The sequence below is a fragment of the Nerophis ophidion genome, linkage group LG15 (genome assembly GCF_033978795.1).
Source record: "Nerophis ophidion isolate RoL-2023_Sa linkage group LG15, RoL_Noph_v1.0, whole genome shotgun sequence".
In the NCBI taxonomy this organism is placed as follows: Eukaryota; Metazoa; Chordata; class Actinopteri; order Syngnathiformes; family Syngnathidae; genus Nerophis; species Nerophis ophidion.
In genome coordinates this window covers 38,208,148-38,233,566 of record NC_084625.1, presented here as the reverse complement: position 1 = coordinate 38,233,566, position 25,419 = coordinate 38,208,148, and the positions used below count along the sequence as shown (strand labels likewise).

The 25,419-nt window shown below is 39.3% G+C and overlaps 1 protein-coding gene across 5 annotated transcripts; it reads left to right on the top strand.

The window, feature by feature from the left end:
* Nucleotides 1–2,110: 2,110 nt before the first annotated feature.
* Nucleotides 2,111–24,063, top strand: trdmt1 (tRNA aspartic acid methyltransferase 1). 5 transcript variants are annotated; one of them, XM_061922143.1, is made up of 12 exons: nt 2,256–2,579; nt 4,944–5,053; nt 5,140–5,216; nt 5,505–5,576; nt 7,056–7,121; nt 7,628–7,697; nt 12,673–12,741; nt 14,950–15,134; nt 15,249–15,269; nt 21,141–21,198; nt 22,702–22,834; nt 23,146–24,063. In XM_061922143.1, the coding sequence occupies exons 1-12, from the start codon at nt 2,486–2,488 to the stop codon at nt 23,244–23,246; spliced, it is 1,056 nt and encodes a 351-aa protein (XP_061778127.1). In that variant the 5' UTR covers nt 2,256–2,485; the 3' UTR covers nt 23,247–24,063. The 5 variants fall into 5 exon arrangements, with proteins under 5 accessions (XP_061778125.1, XP_061778127.1, XP_061778124.1 ...); XM_061922141.1 differs by lacking the exon at nt 2,256–2,579 and adding an exon at nt 2,111–2,249 and having other exon boundaries at nt 14,950–15,269; XM_061922140.1 differs by having other exon boundaries at nt 12,673–12,732; nt 14,950–15,269.
* The last annotated feature ends 1,356 nt before the right edge of the window (nt 24,064–25,419 follow it).

Below are 25,419 nucleotides of genomic sequence, written 5' to 3'. Positions count from 1 at the left end.
AGATAGATGGATAGTACTTTATTGATTCCTTCAGGAGAGTTCCTTCAGGAAAATTAAAAGATGACAGAGCTTCTCACCCTATCTCTAAGGGAGAGCCCCGCCACCCGGCGGAGGAAACTCGTTTCGGCCGCTTGTACCCGTGATCTTATCTTTTCGGTCATGACCCAAAGCTCATGACCATAGGTGAGGATGGGAACGTAGATTGACCGGTAAATTGAGATCTTTGCCTTCCGGCTCAGCTCTTTCTTCACCACAACGGATCGGTACAACGTCCGCATTACTGAAGACGCCGCACCGATCCGCCTGTCGATCTCACGATCCACTCTTCCCCCACTCGTGAACAAGACTCTTAGGTACTTGAACTCCTCCACTTGGGGCAGGGTCTCCTCCCCAACCCGGGGATGGCATTCCACCCTTTTCCGGGAGAGAACCATGGACTCGGACTTGGAGGTGCTGATTTTCATTTCGGTCGCTTCACACTCGGCTGCGAACCGATCCAGTGAGAGCTGAAGATCCCGGCCAGATGAAGCCATCAGGACCACATCATCTGTAAAAAACAGAGACCTGATCCCACGGCCACCAAACCGTAAACCCTCAACGCCTTGACAGTGCCTAGAAATTATGTCTATAAAAGTTATGAACAGAATCGGTGACAAAGGGCAGCCTTGGCGGAGTCCAACCCACTTGAAACTTGTCAGACTTACTGCATGGCAATGCGGACCAAGCTCTGACACTGATCGTACAGGGAACGGACCGCCACAATAAGAAAGTCCGATACACCATACTCTCTGAGCACTCCCCACAGGACTTCCAGAGGGACACGGTCGAATGCCTTCTCCAAGTTCACAAAGCATATGTAGGCTTGTTGAGCAAACTCCCATGCATCCTCAAGAACCCTGCCGAGAGTATAGAGCTGGTCCACAGTTCCACGACCAGGACAAAAACCACACTGTTCCTCCTGAATTCGAGGTTCGACTATCCGGTGTAGCCTCCTCTCCAGTACACCTGAATAAACCTTACCGGGAAGGCTGAGGAGTGTGATTCCACGATAGTTGGAGCACATCCTCCGGTCCCCCTTCTTAAAGAGAGGGACCAAAACCCCGGTCTGCCAATCCAGATGTCCACGCGATGCTGCAGAATGTTGTCAACCAAGACAGCCCCACAGCATCCAGAGCGTTAAGGAACTCCGGGCGGATCTCATCCACCCCTGGGGCCTTGCCACTGAGGAGCTTTTTAACCACCTCGGCAACCTCATCCCTAGAAATAGGAGAGCCCACCACAGAGTCCCCAGGCACTGCTTCCTCATAGGAATGTTGGTGGGATTGAGGAGGTCCTTGAAGTATTCCTTACACCTATCCACAACATCCGCAGTTGAGGTAAGCAGAACACCATCCGCACCATACACGGTGTTGACAGTATACTGCTTCCCCTTCCTGGAGGCGGCGGATGGTGGTCCCGAATCACTTCGAAGCCGTCCGGAAGTCGTTTTCCATGGCTTCCTCGAACTCCTCCCATGTCCGAGTTTTTGCCTCCGCGACCACTGAAGTTGCACACCGCTTGGCCCGTCGGTACCTGTCCACTGCCTCCGGAATCCTATGAGCCAAAGGAACCAGAAAGGACTCCTTCTTCAGCTTGACGGCATCCCTCACCGCTGGTGTCCACCAACGGGTTCTAGGATTACCGCCCCAACAGGCACCATATATATATATATATATATATATATATATATATATATATATATATACATAAGAAATACTTCAATTTCAGTGAATTCTAGCTATAAATATACTCTTCCCCCCTTAATCCCGCCCCCCGGCCCGCCACCACCACCCCAGCCCCGCCCACCTCAAATCCCCCACGCCCCCCATCTCCCGAATTCGGAGGTCTCAAGTCTGGAAAGTATGCATATGACAACTGAAAATATTTTATGTACACTATTTTATTTTTATTATAATAGTTTTTATGAAGATTGTTTTTTTTAATTTGAATTAAAAATATTGAATTTTTAATTTTGCATTTTATTATTTTTAACAATCATATTGATTTGCCTCGTGTACGAATTGGGCTCTTTAAATAAACTTCCCTTTTCCAGGCTTGTCACTTCCGTTCGCGCGCACTTGTCCTAGTGGTGTTACCGTAGTATTTCCGGTGAGGGCTAACTTCCGGTTTGGATGCGTGAACAAAAATGGAAAGTCTTCGAGTTCTTGAATTATACAGTGGAATAGGTGGAATGCACCAGGCTTTAAAACGTAAGTTTGTGTGTGTGTGTTTTTTAAAATAATCTCTAAAATGTAATTTTGCATGACACTTACATAAATACATATTGCCATAGTTACGACTTCTGAGTCGCACAAAAGCTGTGTTCTACTAGCTAATTTACGACATAGCATAGAGAAAAGTTAAACATCTACCACATATTCTAAAAATATATTTTAACAAGATACCCTTAGCGAAAAGTTCAAATGTTTCGTTCACTTTATTTTCTATGCCTCTTGTCCTCATTGGGCCACATGTACGCTGGAGCCTATCCCACCTGGCTTGCGGTGAGAGTTGTGTTAACCCTTGGACTGCCACACCAGGTATTATTACCAGCCAATCAGTCCACTTCTCATGCATTCACACTCTAGAGCAGTGGTTCTCAAATGGGGGTACGTGTACCCCTGGGGGTACTTGAAGGTATGCCAAGGGGGACGTGAGACTTTAAAAAAATATTCTAAAAATATCAACAATTCAAAAATCCTTTATAAATATACTTATTGAATAATAATTCAACAAAATATGAATGTAAGTTCATAAACTGTGAAAAGAAATGCAACAATGGAATATTCAGTGTTGACAACTAAATTTTTGTGGACAAATAAATATTGATGTTAAAGATTTCTTTTTTTTTTGTGAAGAAATGTTTAGCATTAAGTTCATGAATCCAGATGGATCTCTATTACAATCCTCAAAGAGGACACTTTAAGTTGATGATTACTTCTATGTGTAGAAATCTTTATTTATAATTGAATCACTTGTTTATCTTTCAACAAGTTTTAGTTATTTTCATATCTTTTTTTCCAAATAGTTCAAGAAAGACCACTACAGATGAGCAATATTTTGCACTGTTACACAATAAAATAAATCAGAAACTGATGACATAGTGCTGTATTTTACTTCTTTATCTCTTTTTTTCAACCAAAAATGCTTTGCTCTGATTAGGGGGTAATTGAATTAAAAAAATGTTCACAGGGGGTGCATCACTGAAAAAAGGTTGAGAACCACTGCTCTATAGCAGGGGTATGGCTTGCGAGCCAGATGTGGGTCTTTTGATGACTGTATCTAGCTCTTGGAGCTGACATTGCTTGACACTATAAGTAATGAATAATTCCACTTGTAATCACAGTGTTAAAAATAATGTTCAAAATATGAAACATTCTCATGCATTTTTAATCCATCCATCCTGAAGGAACTCTCCTGAAGGAATCAATAAAGTACTATCTATCTATCTATGTATCCATCCATCCATTTTCTACCGCACCTGTTCAAGAATTTGCGTTAATGGTAAGAAGTTATTTATTTATTATTGGTTAGTGTGGGGCTTGCCCTCCTAGGAGTTCTACAGACCACCAAGCACCAACATGAGATCCTGTTTCAGGGTTACAATATTGTTTTCTTTTTCAATAAGTCTCTGTTGCTTTACAGCAATTGTCTCTTTCTCTTTCGTCCTCGCTTTGGCTCCAGCTCCAACCCCATCTCTCCTCCTGGCTGCTGCTTATAACAGAGGGACATGTGATTAGATAACAAGGCCCAGGTGGGCTATCTACTCACCTGTCGCTGATTTCAAAGCCGATCCTGGCAACACCCCACTTCGCCGCAGTCCCGCAGGCCACGCCCCTTCACAGTTAGCTTCAGAATAATAATGTTATTACAAAGAATAAGAGACTTATTATACTCTAGAAATGTTGGTCTTACTTAAAAATGCATGTTAAAAAAATGCATGTTAAAAAAAATATCTTATGCTCTTACGGAAATACATCTTAAAATATTTGGCTTCTTGGCTCTCTCAGCCAAAAAGGTTCCCGACCCCTGCTCTTGACAATTATTTTACTGGTAGCAATTAACAACCATCCATCCATCCATCCATTTCCAACTGCTTGTCCCTTCTGGGATCGCGGGGGGTTGCTGGAGCCTATCTCAGCTGCATTCGGGCGGAAGGCGGGCTACACTCTGGACAAGTCACCACCTCATCGCGTGGCCAACACAGATTGATCAACAACACTCACATTCACACTCTAGGGCCAATTTTGTGTTGCCAATCAACCTATCCCCAGGTGCATGTTTTTTGGAGGTGGGAGAAAGCCGGAGTACCCGGAGGGATCCCACGCAGTCACGGGGAGAACATGCAAACTCCACACAGAAAGATCCCGAGCCCGGGATTGAACTCAGGACTACTCAAGACCTTCGTATTGTGAGGCAGATGCACTAACCCCTGTTTCACCTTGCTGCCAGCAATTAACGCACAGAATAAAACTTAGTAAAAAAATATATTTTATCAAGCTTTCACAGTATCATGTTAGACCTGCTCGACATCCATTGCTTTCGTCCTCTCCAAGGTTCTCATAGTCATCATTGTCACCGACGTCCCCCTGGGTGTGAGTTTTCCTTGCCCTTATGTGGGCCTACCGAGGATGTCGTAGTGGTTTGATTTGTGGTTTGTGCAGCCCTTTGAGACACTAGTGATTTAGGGCTATATAAGTAAACATTGATTGATTAATTGATTGATTGAAGCTGTGTCACCTGTCACACAAGGCTGGATGCAGGCTAGGGTATCTACTTTTGGTTGGTTTTTAAAAATTGCAATGATTAAAAAGTCCACTGCATCTTTAGATTGTATTTTTTGCTCAGGAAAATGTAGTGACACTGCAGTAATGTGCAGTGTTTTCTCTTTGTTCTTTCTCTAGAAGCTGGCATATCAGCCCAGGTGGTGGCGGCTATAGACATAAACACAACTGCTAATCAGATCTACAAGCACAATTTTCCAGACACGCCACTCTGGAACAAGACCATTGAGGTGGAAAACAACAAAAAATGATGAATATGATATTGAAATATGTTGCTCATCGGTATAAATCTGGCTTGGTTTCCTTTTTTATCTAGGGTATACCACTTGATGACTTCAATAAATTGTGCTTTGATGTGATTTTGATGAGTCCTCCATGTCAACCTTTTACCAGGTATGCTTTGTCAAGACAACTCTTTGTTTTTTTATTTATTGAGGTTTGCCATTGGCAGAATCTTGAAAGTATTTTTTATTTTTAAAATCCTAAAAACATTGTTTTTATGTTTTTGTCTCTCACAATGATTGTGCACAATAGGCACAATTCCTCACAAAAAGTGCAGTTCTCCTTTAAATATTGTTGTGACATTGAAATATGACTATTTGAATATTGTTTTTTCGCAATGAAATGTAAATATTGAAAAATTGTTCTCCCATTGAAATATGAATATTTGCGTTTATGTAGGTTGGGGTTGTATCGTGATGTCACTGATCCGAGAACCAAGAGTTTCCTTTACATTCTTCAACTTCTACCAAGGTTTTTTTCTTCTTGTTTTTACGTGGTCATATTCTGCATGTATTATTATTATTATTATACAGTGGAACACAGTACTGTTTATGTCAACAACTCATCTAAACACTACCAGCAGCAATAGCAGTTTAAAACACATTTAACAAATACATGTTTACATTTGTCATAATTACTAGTCAATAAATGATTAGTGACATGCATAATAGTTACATACCACCAATAATCCGTTATAGTCACATACCACCAAGAAAAAAAAAGGATTAAAAACCTATTCTAATTTGATGTTGAAATCTTGCATTTATTTAAACACTCCTTTTACAAATATTGTCTTGTTACTGAAAGTTTGTGATCGAACCAGGAAGAGGAAGTTTATTGTGGTTGTTTAAACATGACACCTCACCGTGACATAAAGCAGCTTAAACTGCACCTCAACATACATGTGCGTCCATGTGTGCTCGATGGCTTATGTCGACATACATGTTCAACCGCTTATGTTGACAGAAAAGTTGAGACCATCTGTATCGTACGTCTGTTTGTGTTCAATCAATCTTAACTTAATTTATATAGCATTTTTCACACACAGGCAACTCGAAGCACTTCAAAAGCCGTTAAAAACACAACACACACTCGCGCAACACGAACACACACACTCCACCAATGATAAAATGTGTTTTCTCTACAGATATTTGAGATTGAAGTATTGCCTGATACTTATATTAATCAGATACAATATCATCAGGAATCCTAAATACCTGTATTATTTTGCAATGTGGAATGAACATACTTATCAACAAATTGTAAGGTATCAACATATTACCGATAATGTATTGATATTATAGATATTTATTATTATTGTAAATACCGTATTAACATGAAACATACTGTAGATAATGTATTAACATTAAGCACACATAAAATTAATAATTTATTAACATGAAACACCCATTCTAATGTATTACAATCTTATACATGTTGTATTAACATGAAACATACATATTAGATATGTTCTAATAGTATAATGTATTTAAATATGATAGATATGTATTATAAATACCATATTAACATGAAACATACAGTACATATTATATTTGATGATTAATTAGCATGAAAGTCAGATATTATAATTTATTACCATACTGAAACATTCATTTTATATTAACTTATTATAATGTATTCAAATTATAGTATTACCGTTTTTACATTAACGATGCAAAAATATAAATATTGTATTAACCTAAATCATAGATTTTATAAAAAAACTTTAACATATAATATACATATTATAAATATGGTATTAACATGAAACATACACATTATATATATATATTGTATTGACATAAAACATTCATATTATAAACATTGTGTTAACCTAAACATATATTAAATATAAATACCTCTACTGTATTATTATAAAACATACATATTATGGATAATACATTCATATAAATATTATATTAACATGATATATTATGTTTTTGTTGACAGGCTACACCAGCTTCCTCGCTTCATCCTCCTAGAAAATGTCAAAGGTTTTGAGAATTCTTCTGCCAGGTAACAATTATTTATAATTTTTGTAATCAACGATATTTTAATTCTAAGATATAGTTTTGGATAATGTTTTGGATATTGTACAAAGCAGTCAGGTGTGCATTAGTTAAATCATGTTTAATGCAGTAAATTCAATATTGGTAGAAACTATTTTGATACCCAAAGAAACAATATAAAAAAAAATATGAATTGAAATAAAAGTAGTTCATACAGTGGATTGTGGGGCAGTAGACAGCCAACACAAGTAAGATATCAATAAATGAATCAAATGTGCACATGCACGCATTTTTATACATTTTATTATCTAATGGACAAACCACACTTGCTTATTTCTACAAAGTCAAAACACAATTGATTGTTTTGTGAGTAAATGTACGTAATTTTGTAATTATTAATAGGATTACATATAATATGTCATTAATTGAGTAAATTAGTTTTATTTAAATTTAAATAAAATTATGTTTGATTAAGATTGACATTATTCTAACATTATTTTTTTATGTTTACAGACAACATTTAGTGGAAATGTTGAGCAAATGTGGCTACACTTACAAGGAGGTCATGGTCTCACCCACAAGTGTAAGAACAATATTATTGTTTTGTGCTTTTTCACATTTATAATTAGCTCTGCAACTGCTTAGAAATATTGAATTGGATTTGAGTCAAAGAGGTAATTTCTATGAAAAGTGGGTCTGTTTATCGTGACATGTGTTGTTGTATTGTTAACTTCAAGGTTGGCACTCCTTTGTTTTATAAAAAAACACTAAAACATTAAAAGGGGCAATATGATTTGAAAAGTTTGTCTTCAAAGTAGGGTGATACTGAGAATGTTGCTATTGATCCGATACCAAATTAACATAGAACTAGTATCACCCTTACTTGAATTGTCAGACAAGTCAGTATGTTTGCACATAGAGAATAGGAGAAAGTTGAACTTTGAGGACAATTGACTAATTCAACTGACGTATAACGTTGTCGGACTGCAACACAATTCCACCCAAAAAAATTTAGAAATCTGATATTAGTACTCACCTTACTATCTATACCTGGTATCTCAGGTATAGGAACTGACATCCCTAGCTATTCTTGTGTGAATCTGGAACTGTACGCTCAGTCAAACATAAGGGCTCAAGCTATTCATTGTTTTAGTAATCTATCCATTCATTTGTTTTATTAGTTGAGTGATCAAATGAAACACTTTGTAGCTTCAATGCGTCTTTTAGGGAAAGTTGAAGTAAATATTTGTCTGATTAACTTTACTGTTAAATGCAATAACATTGAAATTGCACTTTTAACATTAGTGTCATTATATATTACTTATATACTTTTTTAAAGTACAAAAAACTGTGTTGTCCAAAATCCAGTATTGAAGAACAAAAAGGCTCTCTGATAAAGTATCATATCAAAATAATTGTAACATTTTGTTTGTTTTTAATTTAGCACATAATAATGTGTTGAATAATAAGATCAAAACACATTATGTATCCTAATTATATCCATCCATCCATTTTCTACCGCTTATTCCCTTTTGGGGTGACAGGGGGCGCTGGCGCCTATCTCATATACATATTCTAAATTGAGTGATTGTGTATTTAAAAAATAAACATCAATCATTTATTTTAATTGGAGGAGTGGTGTTTGATTTTTGAACAAACAACATAGTGTTTGATTTTTGAACAAACAACATAAGTGTTTGAATAAAACATTCGTTATGCAGGTCAAACATGAAATAGACTTTTACCTTGATTCTGCTTGTATGCTGCTGTTAAATATGCATAATGCTTTCCGGATAACGTTGCATCATTGATGACTAAGTCTGACCAGTCTAAGTCTATGAGCACGAACTGATGAAGCCTACTCGGATGAGAGTCGAAATGTCTTGTAAAACAAACCAAACAGTCCAGTTACGATTGATTTGAATGTCCTGAGATGACAATGACCTGGATGAAGGCGAACATTCATAGACACGTTGCATCACAAATGTTTTGATATTGTGAAATTTTAGCTTTGTTTGGCAGTGCATACATACCACCATGATGGCTGTCTTTTTCACTTTGATCACAAAACATTTGATGGCTTATTTTGTCTTCTTTGGGCTCTTTTCTCTTTTTTTCCTCGTAGTTATTTTTCTTTGAGCCATCCATTTTTTTGCTCACTTGTTGCCCCACACATGCACACACCACAACTCTCAAGTGGGCTCCATTAGAGCTGAAACAATGTCTGCGTATTTTAAGTTCCTGGCACTCCATGCGGCCGAGATATTATATATTTTTATTATTCAAACCCAATAAACAAATCATCAAAGCAATAAAATACAATATAATGTACATTTTTTTCCAATCAAATTAATTGATTTAGTCAATGAATCTTTGCAGTCCTAGGCACATATAAACAAATATTCACACCGTCACTGAAGGACTGACCCCACACTGCAAGTCGGTCAACCAATAGAACAAAGTCTTCAAACTCAAGGCCCCAAAAGCCTGGAAATATCGTAAAAAAAACGTTCAATTCCAATGCAAATTTTCTATCAGTTTAAAGTTAAAGTACCAATGATTGCCTCCTCTCTAAGCTGCCACCTTATCGTGGTAGAGGAGTTTGCGTGTCCCAATGATCCTAGTAGCTATGTTGTCCGGGGGCTTTATGCCCCCTGGTAGGGTCTCCCAAGGCAAACAGGTCCTACGTGAGGGATCAGACAAAGAGCAGTTCGAAGACCTTTATGAAGAAGACAAATCATGGACCCAGATTTCCCTCGCCCGGACGCGGGTCACCGGGGCCCCCCTCTGGAGCAAGGCCCGGAGGTTCCCATGGGGCCCTGCCGGGCACAGCCCGAAGAGGCAACGTGGGTCACCCCTCCAATGGGCTCACCACCCATAGCAGGGGCCATAGAGGTCGGGTGCGATGTGAGCTGGGCGGCAGCCGAAGGCAGGGCACTTGGCGGTCCGATCCTCGGCTACAGAAGCTAGCTCTTGGGACGTGGAACATCACCTCACTGGGGGGGAAGGAGCCTGAGCTAGTGCGCGAAGTGGAGAAGTTCCGGCTGGATATAGTCGGAATCACTTCGACGCACAGCAAGGGCTCTGGAACCACTTCTCTCAAGAGGGGCTGGAATCTCTTCCACTCTGGCGTTGCCGGCACTGAGAGGCGACAGGCTAGCGTGGAAATTCTTGTTTCCCCCCGGCTCAAAGCCTGCACGTTGGAGTTCAACCCAGTGGACAAAAGGGTGGCCTTCCTCCGCCTGCGGGTGGGGGGACGGGTCCTGACTGTTGTTTGTGCTTACTCACCAAGCAGCAGTTCAGAGTACCCACCCTTTTTGGGTACACTCGAGGGAGTACTGGAAAGTGCTCCCCCGGGTGATTCCCTTGTCCTACTGGGGGACTTGAACGCTCATGTTGGCAACGACAGGAAAACCTGGAGAGGCGTGATCGGGAAGAATGGCCACCCGGATCTGAACCCGAGTGGTGTTTTGTTATTGGACTTTTGTGCTTGTCACAGTTTGTCCGTAACAAACACCATGTTCAAACATAAGGGTGTCCATATGTGCACTTGGCACCAGGACACCCTAGGCCGCAGTTCCATGATCGACTTTGTAGTTGTGTCATCAGATTTGCGGGCTCATGTTTTGGACACTTTGGTGAAGAGAGGGACGGAGCTTTCTACCGATCACCACCTGGTGGTAAGTTGGCTGCGATGGTGGGGGAGGATGCCAGAAAGACCTGGCAGGCCGAAACACATTGTGAGGGTCTGCTGGGAATGTCTGGCAGAGTCTCCTGTCAGAGAAAGTTTCAATTCCCACCTCCGGAAGAACTTTGAACATGTCACGAGGGAGGTGCTGGACATTGAGTCCGAGTGGACCATGTTGTCTATTGTCGAGGCGGCTGATTGGAGCTGTGGCCGCAAGGTAGTTGGTGCCTGTCGGGGTGGTAATCCTAGAACCCGTTGGTGGACACCAGCGGTGAGGGATACCGTCAAGCTGAAGAAAGAGTCCTATCGGGTTCTTTTGGCTCATAGGACTCCGGAGGCAGTGGACAGGTACCGACAGACCAAGCAGTGTGCAGCTTCTTTTGTGGACAGAATTTTTAGGCGCAGTCAAGGCGTTGAGGGGTTCCGGTTTGTTGGCCGCGGGATTAGGTCTCTGCTTTTTGCAGATGATGTGGTCCTGATGGCTCCATTTGGCCAGGATCTTCAGCTCTCACTGGATCAGTTCGCAGCCGAGTGTGAAGCGACCGGAATGAGAATCAGCACCTCCAAGTCCGAGTCCAGGAAAAGAGTGGGATGGCATCTCCGGGTTGAGGAGGAGACCCTGCCCCAAGTGGAGGAGTCAAGTACCTACGAGTTTTGTTCACCAGTGAGGGAAGAGTGGATCGTGAGACCGACAGGCGGATCGGTGCGGCGTCTTCAGTAATGCGGACGCTGTATCGATCCGTTGTGGTGAAGAAGGAGCTGAGCCGAAAGGCAAAGCTCTCAATTTACTGGTCTATCTACATTCCAATCCTCACCTATGGTCATGAGCTTTGGTTCATGACCGAAAGGATAAGATCACAGGTACAAGCGGCCGAAATGAGTTTCCTCCGCCGTGTGGCCGGGCTCTCACTTGGAGATAGGGTGAGAAGCTCTTCCATCCGGGAGGAACTCAAAGTAAAGCCGCTGCTCCTCCACATTGAGAGGAGCCGGATGAGGTGGTTCGGGCATCTGGTCAGGATGCCACCTGAATGCCTCCCTAGGGAGGTGTTTAGGGCACGTCCAACCGGTTGGAGGCCACGGGGAAGACCCAGGACACGTTGGGAAAATTATGTCTCCCGGCTGGCCTGGGAACGCCTCGGGATCCCCCGGGAAGAGCTAGATGAAGTGGCTGGGGAGAGGGAAGTCTGGGCTTCCCTGCTTAGGCGGCCCGCGACCCGTCCTCGGATAAGCGGAAGAAGATGGATGGATGGTACCAATGATTGTCACACACACACTAGGTGTGGCGAAATGTGTCTTCTGTATTTGACCCATCCCCTTGTTCACCTCCTGGGAGGTGAGGGGAGCAGCGGGCAGCAGCGGTGGCCGCGCCCGGGAATAATTTTTGGTGATTTAACCCCCAATTCCAACCCTAGATACTGAGTGGCAAGCAGGGAGGTAATGGGTCCTATTTTTTATAGTCCTTAGTATGACTCGGCCGAGGTTTGAACTCACAACCTACCGATCTCAGGGCAGACACTCTAACACTAGGCCACAACTGGTTTGTTGGTAAAATTAGGTGTAACAATTTAATGAGGTGAGTATATTCTTTCATAATTCTGTAACTGCAAAGTAAGGACGGAAAAAAGAGGTTTGACATCCCTGTACTAGTTCGTAGATAAATATTTTGTAAATTGTTGGTATTATTTAGAATTATGTCGATAATTCCCTAAAAATGGATGCAGTTTACATAACATATCCGTCATTTCAAAAAGGTTTATGTTTTATTTTGTCTACTATTTTGTCACATATTAATAGTTTTATTTCAAATACATTTTGTTCATAGATGCAAGAAAAATAAAGGCAGAACATTATGCTGTACTTTTGTGTTCAGGTTGGGATCCCAAATTCAAGACTGCGTTACTTCCTGATGGCAAAGCTTTCACCGTGCATGGTGAGACATGTAAGCAGTATTTCATATTTATTAGTAGTATTATTATTATTGTGTTCCAACAGGAATACCAGTAATATATTTTTGGGCATACAACACAGGTCACACCTTTGTATTCATTAGAGTACATGTAATCTCAACATATAAAAATCATATCGATACATTTTATCTAAATATGTTCAAAAGGAGTGTAAACAAGCAGTGCTTGTCTGATATTAACCCTGTCAAATGCTAAATAAAATCTGTCAGCAATAGCAGCAGAGATTTATTGGCCAATGACCTCTGATTTCTAACCTCTCAAAATATGTACATGCTGAGGAAAATAAATATTTAAACCGCCACAAATTTTTATTACAAGTACATAACTGTTATGGTCAATTTTTTTTGTAAATGGAAGAAACCAACTACAAAAAATCCACAATAGAAACATAAAATAATGGTTATAAATTCATTTGTATTTGACTGAGATAAATAAGTATTTTATCCCCTAGCAAGTAGCAATCATTTAGACCCACAAAGTGTTTATGTCCATTAAACACAAATGAGTCCTGTCCCTTGAAGAAAGTACTCTTGATATTTGTGTATGAATTATACCATTCACACATTCAAACGCTACACTACCATGGGAGCGACCAAAGCGTTAAGCCCCATTGTAGACCTGTGCAAGACTGGAATGTACTACAAGAGCATCAGCTAGAATATTTTTGCAAAATGAAGCACGATTGCTGCAATAATGGATAAATGTAAGAAATAGAAGATAACAGTTAATAGAGCTCCGAAGAATTAACCTGTTAGAGTAATGATTGTGAAAAAACAAGGAGCAGCCCAGAATTACAAACAAGGATGTGATTGAGGATTTGAAGTAAGTTTGAGTACATGGTAGTTTAATTCTAAGTAGGAGAAACGGAGTCTAAAAAAAACAAAACTGAAAAAACTTCAAATGTTTTAAATTAATTTGCGTTGGACTGAGCTAAATAAGTATTTCATTCCAAGAGATGATGTGATTAATGATATGAAGCAAGCTTGAGCACATCTATAATGGTTGTTTTATTTTAAGTAGACAGTAAGTCGGACACGTTTCTAGTGAGGATTGGACTCTGCCAAGGCTGCCCTTTGTCACCGATTCTGTTCATAACTTTTGTGGACAGAATTTCTAGGCGCAGTCAAGGCGTTGAGGGGGTCCGGTTTGGTGGCTGCAGGATTAGGTCTCTGCTTTTTGCAGATGATGTGGTTCTGATGGCTTCATCTGGCCAGGATCTTCAGCTCTCACTGGATTGGTTCGCAGCCGAGTGTGAAGTGACTGGTGAGTCCATGGTTCTCGCCCGGAAAAGGGTGGAGTGCCATTTCCGGGTTGGGGAGGAGACCCTGCCCCAAGTGGAGGAGTTCAAGTACCTCGAAGTCTTGTTCACGAGTGAGGGAAGAGTGGATCGTGAGATCATGAGATCAGTAATGCGGACGCTGTATCGATCCGTTGTGGTGAAAAAGGAGCTGAGCCGGAAGGCAAAGCTCTCAATTTACCTGTCGATCTACATTCCTATCCTCACCTATGGTCATGAGCTTTGAGTTATGACCGAAAAGACGAAATCACGGGTACAAGCGGCCGAAATGAGCTTCCTCCGCCGGGTGGCGGGGCTCTCCCTTAGAGATAGGGTGAGAAGTTCTGCCATCCGGGAGGAACTCAAAGTAAAGCCGCTGCTCCACCACATCGACAAGAGCCAGTTGATGTGGTTCGGGCATCTGGTCAGGATGCCACCCGAACGCCTCCCTAGGGAGGGGTTTCAGGCACGTCCGACCGGTAAGAGGCCACGGGGAAGACCCAGGACATGTTGGGAAGACTATGTCTCCCGGCTGGTCTGGGAACGCCTCGGGATTCCCCGGGAAGAGCTGGACGAAGTGGCTGGGGAGAGGAGAGTCTGGGCTTCCCTGCTTAGGCTGCTGCCCCTGCAACCCGACCTCGAGTAAGAAGATGGATGGATGGATGGATGGATGGATTTTAAGTAGGAGAAACCAAGTCTAAAAAAAAATCTAAAAAATGTTTTTAATGGTTTTGAATTATTTTGCGTTTGACCTAGAGAAATAAGTATTTGAATGCGATTAATGGTGTGAGGGTAGTTTGAGCACATATATAGTCTCAAAATGTAATGGAATGTTGTAATGTTTTTGCTTCCAAATAAGCCTCTGCTGCAGCTGATGTCATCTTGTAAAATATTTGTCTTGTAGAATTCTGATTCCTCGGTGCTCATTGCTGACAAAGAGTCCTCTGAAGAAGCTGAAGGTTCAGATGCTCTAAGTGTAGTTCCATGCCTGCCAAAAGAAAAGCACAGCGAAGCTAATGTGCTTTATAAACTGGAGACCACAAACGAAGCTCTAAGAAAGATGAACCAAAATATTGATTTGTCTGTCAGGCAAGTCCAAGATTTCCTGGAAGCAGAAGAGAACATTGATCAATATCTTATTCCTCACAAAACTTTGTTGCGTTATGCTCTAATCCTGGATATTGTAACGCCTCTCTGCCGCAGGTCGGTCTGCTTTACCAAAGGGTGAGTACAGAACTGAGGTCTCATTTATTCTGACATGTTTATTTATTGTAATGCTTACTAACAGGATTGGACGGTCTCACTTGAGTCAATTGTTACGGGTCTCAAACATGCAGACTCACAGGCCCATTATCGTGTGGCCCTCTACTTCATACTTTAGTGCAGTGTTTCTCAAATAGTTAGTCAGCATCCTCTGGGAGGGTCACGCCGAGGTGTCGGGTACATCGAAAACAGCAGGAGAGAGTTTCATTATTTGTGTCTACACTATAGTATTCATGTCAGAACGATACACAAGCCTGCAGCTAGGTTGCTGCACTGCTCAATCTTAACAACAGGCCCCCTTTCTACCCAGTAGGAGTATTAAGTACAAAGGGACATATGTGTGCTTACTAGTTCTACCCAGTAAGAGTTGTAAGTATACATGAACACTTACTACTTATCTTGGGCAAAGGTAGGAAGTACATAAGAACCCAGGAACACATGTCTACTTACTATTTATACCAGAAGCAGTAGTAAGTGTTCCTGTGTACTTAGTACATTTACTGGGTAGAAAAAGTAAATACATAGGAACACGTCTACTTACTACTGCTACTGGGTGTAAGTAGTAAGTAGACATGTGTTCCTATGTATTTACTTTTTCTACCCAGTAAATGTAGTAAGTACACAGGAACACGTGTACTTACTACTTTTATTCAGTAAGAGTCGTAATTACACAGGATCCCATGGGTTCTTACTACTGCTACTATATCCAGTAGAGGGAGTAAGCACACAGAAAGGAACACGTGTAGAGAGCTAACAGAGGTGGAGATATATAACATTTTGTTTGACAGGTATGAAACGTAAAAATAAATTGTCATATCGTTACCAATTTTTCACCAAACAAACAAAAACAAAAAGTCAAAGCTCTAAAAAGAAATCAATGTTTACAATTCAAAAAATATTTGCAATGTTTGTTAGATTTACAAAAAAATATATAACAGTGAATCTTTTGCACGATTTAATGTGTATTACGAATCACAGACAGAAAAGTTTCTAAATGTTACAAATTAATTTAATAAATTTAACATGGAAATGGGTTAAAGTTGTTGCAGATGTACTGTAAGCTCATACCTCCTAAATGTATTTATTTCCTTTGATAATAAGGTGATTATATAAAGGATGTAACTCACACGGTGTTTTGTACAAATAAATAAATATATTGTAATTCAACTCCAGGGGGGTTGGGGGTACATTTCTGGCACCCAGTGGGCTCATAATGCAAAATAGTTAAAAATCACTGTTTTGATTTAATAATGGCAAATAATAAATAAATGTATTATGGTCATCTTGAATCCCACTTGAAAGAAGACAAACTACAAACCCCGTTTCCATATGAGTTGGGAAATTGTGTTAGATGTAAATATAAACGGAATACAATGATTTGCAAATCCTTTTCAACCCATATTCAATTGAATGCACTACAAAGACAAGATATTTGATGTTCAAACTCATAAACTTGATTTTTTTTTGCAAATAATAATTAACTTAGAATTAATTTCATGGCTGCAACACCTGCCAAAGTAGTTGGGAAAGGAAATGTTTATCACTGTGTTACATCACCTTTTCTTTTAACAACACTCAATAAACGTTTGGGAACTGAGGAAACTAATTGTTGAAGCTTTGAAAGTATAATTCTTTCCCATTCTTGTTTTATGTAGAGTTTCAGTCGTTCAACAGTCCGGAGTCTCCGCTATCGTATTTTACGCTTCATAATGCGCCACACATTTTCGATGGGAGACAGGTCTGGACTGCAGGCGGGCCAGGAAAGTACCCGCACTCTATTACTACGAAGCCACGCTGTTGTAACACTTGTCTTGCTGAAATAAGCAGGGGCGTCCATGATAACGTTGCTTGGATGACAACATATGTTGTTCCAAAACCTGTATGGACCTTTCAGCATTAATGGTGCCTTCACAGATGTGTAAGTTACCCATGCCTAGGGCACTAATGCACCCACATACCATCACAGATGCTGGCTTTTGAACTTCGCGCCTATAACAATCCGAATGGTTATTTTCCTCTTTGTTCTGGAGGACACCACGTCCTCTGTTTCCAAATATAATTTGAAATGTGGACTCGTCAGACTACAAAACACCTTTCCACTTTGCATGAGTCCATCTTAGGTGAGCTCGCGCCAAGGTTTGGCTTTGCATAGTAAAGTTTTAACTTGCACTCACAGATGTAGCGACCAACTGTAGTTATTGACAGTGGTTTTCTGAAGTGTTCCTGAGCCCATGTGGTGATATCCTTTTACACAGTGATGTCGGTTTTTGATGCAGTACCGCCTGAGGGATCAAAAGTCCGTAATAGCATCGCTTACGTGCAGTGATTTCTCCAGATTCTCTGAACTTTTTGATTATTTTACGGACCGTAGATGATGCAATCCCTAAATTCCTTGCAATAGCTTGTTGAGAAATGTTGTTCTAAAACTCTTCGACAATTTGCTTACAAAGTGGTGACCCTCACCCCATCCTTGTTTGTGAATTACTTGGCATTTCATGGAAGCTGTTTTTATACCCAATTGGGGCAAACAACTGTGGGATGTTCCATGTAAGTGTTTGATGAGCATTGCCCAACTTTATCAGTATTTATTGCCACCTTTCCCAACTCCTTTGTCACGTGTTGCTGGCATCAAATTCTAAAGTTAATGATTATTTGCAAAAAAAAATGTTTATCAGTTTGAACATCAAATATGTTGTCTTTGTAACATATTCAACTGAATATGGGTTGAAAATGATTTGCAAATCATTGTATTCCGTTTATATTTACATCTAACACAATTTCCCAACTCATATGGAAACGGGGTATGTACATATAAGCAAGCTGAAGATATATGTTTGTATTCTGTTTTATATTTACAATGACTTAAAGGGAACTGCACTTTTTGAAATGTTTCCTATAATTCACTATCCTAATGTGAGACAACATCACATATGTTTTTCTTTTTTTTTGTTTTTCACACACATTTAAATTTGTAATATATGGTTTGCACTCAACGTAGCTAATGGGAGTAATTTATTCCTCCCATAAAGCCCTCTAAAAATGTATAGAAAAAATGTAACAGAACTTTGCATATTAACCAAGAATTGACAACATTGTTATTGGAAGAGCTAACACCGAGGAACTACTTTTAGTAACATGGCGCTTTGATCACAGAGAGGTAACTAGCTTATGCAGCTATTGAAATACTGAGCCGGTAAGATGCTGCATCACCTCTGAGTTGGTGAAAGTTTGTACTAAATTATAAATCATGTCTCTCACCTGTATAGTAGAAGGTTGTAGCCTTAAGCTGAGAAGTTGGTAATGACATTCAACTTAGACCCGAAGACATGACAATATGCTCGTGTGCTGTCACCTTTTTTTGTACTTGAGTGAGGTTTATAATTAATTTATCAATGAAATGGGAAAAACTAGTCTTGTGCTGAAATGTATAAACATCCCATCGGTCAGCGTCCTAAGAGCAAACATTCTACATAAAGTATATATTTGATTATGTTCATTCTGTATTTCCTGTTTAGCACTGAGCAATACTGCAACATGATTTGTGTTTCACTATAGTATTATATATTAATCACAAAATTTCTAAAACTTGTAGTTCATCCTCCTTATATTTAAGCTGAAAATTATGAGGTTGTGGATCATTTTTTAATAATAGTAATATTAATAAATAATACACATTATATTTCTGGACTCTCAAAGTCCTACAGAGTGGAGCGGAGATAACCAAGAAACAACTGTAAGTGTTTTAAAAACTAATAGTAAAAAGTATTATAAACAACATCAATTGGAGAGTGTATGTAGATGTTCAACTGAGGGAAAGTGTGGAGTCAAGAGGTTTGAGGAGTGAGGATTTCCCGAAGGTTAAAAGAGTCTGTGTCCATGAATACACTGCTAGGTACTGTAAGTAGGGAGACCTTCTATTCAATCTTGAGCGGAATAGGAAGCCAGTGAAGCAATTTCAAGATAGGGGTGATGTTGTCGTAATTGTGCACCTCCATCAGGATCCTGACAGCACTGTTCTGGATGTATTGAAGCTTCTGTACATTTTCCCCAGGGATCCCAATGATGAGTGCATTGCAGTAGTAGTCCAACCTGGATGAGATGAAGGCGTGGACAAGCTTGTCTGCATCTCCCAAGGAGAGTGTTGGATGGAGTTTGCCACTGTTGTTCAGGTGGTAGGACGTTTGATGTGCAATTTGTTATTGTTATAGCCAAACCTGTGTCTTTATTTCCGTACCTTACGGTTTTCGGTGACAACTGTTTTCTTCCTCAGAGGTTGTCCGCTCATATTGGTGTCAAAGGTGAGGTGAGTGTAAATTTTAATAGCCAGGTTGGTGACAAATGTGGAGAGGGAGATGCTGCAGAGCCGGAGCTAATGGGTTGTGCCCACCAATATGACTTTTGTTTTGGAGCTACATTTATTTATTTGAAGGAAGTTTAGCTTCATCCACACTTCAATCTCCTCCAGACAGGACGTCAGTGTGGAAGTTGGCAGAGAAGGAGTGGGAGTTGTCTTGAGGCAGAGATGTGTCATTAGCATAACTGTGAAATTATATCCCAAGCCTGCTAATGCATGTAGATGGAAAACTGGGTGGGACCCAGCCCTGGGGAATATCACTGGTGATGTTGTGGGCAACGTGCTCAGTTCTGCCAGTCATGTAGGTTAACCAGTTCTGAACATGTACTCATAGTCCAATGGTGTAGTGCAGGCAGTGGATGAGGATGTTGTGATCAATGTCGTATCAAAAGCTGAGAGGATAAGTAGAGATGAGGAGTCAATGTCTGCTGCCATCAGGAGGTTGTTGGTGACTCTGACCGGGGCTGTTTTCTGTGCTTTTGCTTTTGGTGGAAACCAGACTGGAACCTTTTAAAAAGGTAGTTATTGAGGTGATCCTGAAGTTGAGCTTTGTTCCCAAAACCTTTGGCAGAAATGAATGATTGGAGATGGGCCTGTATTTGGAAAGAACTTGAGGAGATTTTTTTCAAAATTGGTCTTATGACAGAAGTTTTTATTACACATGGGATATGGCCAACCAGGGGGAATGGTTTATAATTTTAGTAATGAGCGGAGAGATTGCAGAAATGTTAACCCTAAGCAGGACTGAAGGGAAGAGGTCTAGGGTACAGGTGGACAGCTTAATTTTTCTGATGACGTCCTCCACTTTATCAGAGAAGGAGCAGAGGGGAAGGGTAAACTCAAAAACTGGATCTGTAAAAACGTTGTCCCAAAGTAGCGTTTTTTTGTCTCACAAAGTCTGCCATGATTAGTAGTAGTAGTTGTTGAAGGAAATAGCAAACGTCGTAATGCGCTCTGTAAAATCAATGCGCCGCAGTAACGCTTACGAGACCAAAATATGTAAATATTACTTTTTTTTATGTGCTTGATACTACATTACATATATATAGTACCTACAGAATGTATATAAAGCATTCTTGGAGGTTTTTCAGAACGTTTTATAGGCAGAAAAGATCGAATCCCGATTATTTGCATTAATAGACACCTATTGCTAGCATTTATTTACAATTTAAAAGGCCATAAAAAGAGAGAATATGTGTTTTTATATCACATAAGAATTGTGAATGATATGCAAAATTCCAAAAAAGGTGCAGTTTCCCTTCAAGACTTACTATAGCTGCTGGTAGATGTAGTTCACACATTAAGTAAAGTGGTTAAACCGGGATACTGAAGTGAAACTACTGTCTATTGAAACAAACATGCACACACCGACTTCCTGTTTGGGGCAAAGTAAGCATCACAATAAAAGCATGGCACTACTGTATTAACCTGGAGTCGACCTCAGCAACACATTTTTTATTTTGATTATATTTTTAAAGGTATGGACGGTATGTGGAAGGAACTGGCTCGGTACTCCAAAGCTGCATGGAAACAAAGGTATTTTGGAAATATTGTCATCATTGTTAACCACTGGACTAATGTAAATAATCATTGTTTGCTGATGGACATGTACAGTATGTATCTGTCCACTACTGCAATATACAATAGGTACAGTATACACAAGGGTTGTTAGTATCCTCAGTACAGAAAAGTGTACAACAATTTTCAATCTTTCAGTTCTTGCCTTGTGAGTACTGAGTCAATGCCCAAAAAAATACATGCCGTGTACCAGAAAAATTATCCAGTGTTTCCATAAAAAAAATATATTTCAGAAAGTCTGTCACAATTGCAGTTGGCCCTTGCTCATAAACAAATGATAATGGAAGTGGGTCAGTGTAGCATAACTGTAGGTGTGGCTTAACTCCGCTTCACAACACACCTCAATAGCAAGAGAATATGACATTGCAAAAATGGTCTGTGATGCCCTTTAGCTACTTTGTCACTATTTCAGCAAGTGAGTAGAGCTACAAATTAAACATGAACGAAAAGTGTATCTTGCCTCATGCATTTATTCAGTACTCAAATATAAGTGGTCGTGAACGTATTCACACAGCGTGTAGACAACCTCTAGAAGCGTGCAAGTTAACCTTTTATCACCTTCGTAAGTGCTAAGAAAACACATTTTAGAGAGACTCTTCTTTTGTTTAGCAACACTTTGAACATTACTGCTCTACTTATTTAATCAGGAATGGAAAATTTGGCCTGCGGGCCATTTGATGAATGCACCTCTTTTGTTATGGCACATTGTAGAAAGAAAATAAAAAAGAGGAAAAAGGCATAACATAGTGGGAAAAGGCTGGAATATTAATATTAAAAGACAAAGATTTGTCTTTAAATCTGTTTCAGCTTTTGTATTAGCCTATATTGTTACAAATTACATGACATCACACAACCACCATATTGAAAGAATATTAATACCAATATTGTTTGTTTTGTAATATTGAAGGCTCCATGCCATTGCTGTTTTTATAAGCACATTATTGTTTGTTTTGATATACTAGGAGGATACATAACACTATTATGTTTTGAATGCATAGTTACCTATTGATACTGCAATTTATATTCTGTGCAAAAAGATGTTGAAGCACAGTGATCTTAAATACTTGACAATTTTCAACAAGGTTGTCAACTTAATAGGTTTCAGTTTTTTTTTATTGTGGTATTGAATAAATGTCATATTGTGTAAATTCATAAGTATTGATTACATAAATTCTGGTATTATGGAATGATAATATAAAATAATACTAATATTTTCAGATGTTCGATAGTCAAGTATGGAATGTGTTAATTTAATCCATGTTTGTAGAAGTTGTTTTATCTCAGAACAAAAACTATTTTTAAAGGTATTTAAAGTAAAAAAAAATGTTTAAGTAAAGTTTAAATATGTTTTCTATTTTATATCTGGTGTTTTCTAAAAAAAAGGAGTCATCATTGTCATGTCATTGTACAATGGATATGATTGTTTTGTTTATAATATTAATCTTTTGTATATTAATGTAGATGGAGAGTGTGTTTCAGCATCTAAATCAGTGCTCAGAAAAAGAAGAAAAACTACAGCTGCTCCAAAAATTGAAGCTGCGTTATTTCACTCCCAGAGAAGTCGCCAACATGATGGGCTTCCCCAAAACCTTCTGTAAGTTAAGTATTTTTCATACAGTCAACTTTCTACTTGCATACGTTGAATCCGTTTATGTTGACAACACTGACTGGCTAACTGCAGTTAATATAAACGTGCACATTTTACATAGAGATTACTTCTTTGTGTCTCACGTTTTGTACCTTATTGTGCAGTTGACTTGCTAAAGTATATTTACAGAAGATTGTTTCAAAGATCCCAGATAAATGTGAATTTAATGTTCACGATGAGTGCATAATATATATACTGCACTTTCCTGACACTATGATATCATAAATAAATGTGCCTTTTTATTGTCTGTTTTTCAGCTTTTCCAGCACATATTTCAACCCAGCAGCGGTACAAAGTCCTCGGAAACAGTCTTAATGTTGTCCTGGTAGCTTCACTTCTACGAGAGCTCATCTCCTAGCAGAAGTACTCCTTTTTAATTGTAATTGTGTATTTTATTATTTTTACAGGTTAGTTGTACTGCCTTGTATTTGACAATTCCTATTAAATGTGGATTATTTATTTCATGCACACTGAGATCTAAAGTAGAGAAATATTCCAAATGACATGTATAAATTATGATGTCAAAGTTCATCAATCACTACAGTGAAGACTTGTTGTATACTGCTACATCATGGTCAGCTGTTGGAAGTTCAAAACAATCATCAAAGCAAGATAGACGACTATAAAGAAGTCATGCAGAATATGCACAACATTTCTGAGGGAATTGTGATTTATTATATGTCCACTAAATTGGACGTCATGTATTTCTGGCTTGATTTTGACTACAATGTCTAGTATTGTTGTTTTTGAAAATGTAATTTATTTTATGGGAATGTATATATGTTTTATTAGATTACAACAATCATTTGTCTTTATTACGCCTATCATTCAAAAAAAGTATTTTTTTAATAACTCAGAAGGCGCAATGTTTTTGTTATACATTCAAAAATATACTGTATATTGAAATTTGGCAACATATTGTTAAAAATAATTAAACACATTTTATGTGTTTAATTAGTATGCGGTCAGGTTAAGCCCTGCCTCAGGGAAGAGGACATCCCTGCCATGCACAGTCCACCACAGGCACCGTTGGAGGTGCGACAGGCCTAAGGCCCAGCGGCAAGACCACCTTGCTGTAATTGAAATAGGTTTTTTTTTTTCATGTTTTCGTATAATGTAATATCTTATTAAATAAACCTTACGCATGTTGTCCACCATAGTGGACGTTTCACCAATTCCTTGAAAAATATATGTTTTTTAAAATCAACTTTAACGTGTTCACGCTTTTTAATAAAAAATGGAAGTAGTGTGTAACTCATAAAAGGTTTAAAAAAAAAAAAGAATAATTCATACTGAAACTTACACTTCTTTCTTTCAATTACTGATTTACATTGTTCTAAATCTACTAGATCTAGCTCAAGGCACAATTTTAAATCTTTAAAATTACTAAGATGTACAAAAATGTCAGTCTTTTATTTACTTTGACATACCAAACAAGTATTGGTATGTCAGACTTAGCCTTGTCTTGGTTTAACTCTCATCTCACTGACAGGATGCAGTGCGTCTCCCATAACAATGTGACATCGGAATATGTTAAGGTAACGTGTGGAGTTCCCCAGGGTTCGGTTCTTGGCCCTGCACTCTTTAACATCTACATGATCCCGCTAGGTGATATCATATGCAAATACGGTGTTAACTTTCACTGTTATGCTGATGACACCCAACTCTACGTGCCCCTAAAGCTGACCAACACGCCGGATTGTAGTCAGCTGGAGGCGTGTCTTAATGAAATTAAACAATGGATGTCCGCTAACTTTTTGCAACTCAACGCCACGAAAACGGAAATTTAGATTATTGGTCCTGATTGACACCGACACCTTAACATTTGACAACCAAACAATTACACAAGGCGACTCGGTAAAGAATCTTCTTCACAACTCTCTTGTTTGAGTCACACATCAAGAGTGTTACTAAAACAGTCTTCTTTCATCTCCATTCAAAATGTTTTCCATTTTGTCCACTAGCGGCGCTGAGATCATTGTTCATATGTTTTTTACATCTCGTCTCGATTACTGTAACGTATTATTTTCAGGTCTCCCTATGTCTAGCATTAAAAGATTACAGTTAGTACAAAATATGGCTGCTAGACTTTTGACAAGAACAAGAAAGTTTGATCATATTACGCCTATACTGGCTCACCTGCACTGGCTTCCTGTGCACTTAAGATGTGACTTTAAAGTTTTACTACTTGCGTATAAAATACTACATGGTTTAGTTCCATCCTATCTTGCCGATTGTATTGTACCATATAGCCCGGCAAAAAATCTGCGTTCAAAGAACTCCGGCTTTTTAGTGATTCCCAGAGACCAAAAAAGTCTGCGGGCTATAGAGCGTTTTCTATTCGGGCTTTAGTACTCTGGAATGCCCTTCCAGTAACAGTTAAAGATGCTACCTCAGTAGAAGTATTTAAGTCCCATCTTGAAACTCATTTGTATACTCTAGCCTTTAAATAGACCCCCTTTTTAGACCAGTTGATCTGCCGTTTCTTTTGTTTTCTGCTCTGCCTCCCTCTCCCTTATGGAAAGAGGGGC

Excerpts from the sequence above, each read along its gene's own strand:
- trdmt1 (XM_061922139.1), top strand. The coding sequence starts at position 2,486 with ATGCCTCTTGTCCTCATTGGGCCACATGTACGCTGGAGCCTATCCCAC. Across the intron at positions 5,217-5,504 it reads CCATGTCAACCTTTTACCAG|GTTGGGGTTGTATCGTGATG; the intron begins GTATGCTTTGTC and ends GCGTTTATGTAG. Across the intron at positions 15,270-21,140 it reads TCGGTCTGCTTTACCAAAGG|GTATGGACGGTATGTGGAAG; the intron begins GTGAGTACAGAA and ends ATATTTTTAAAG.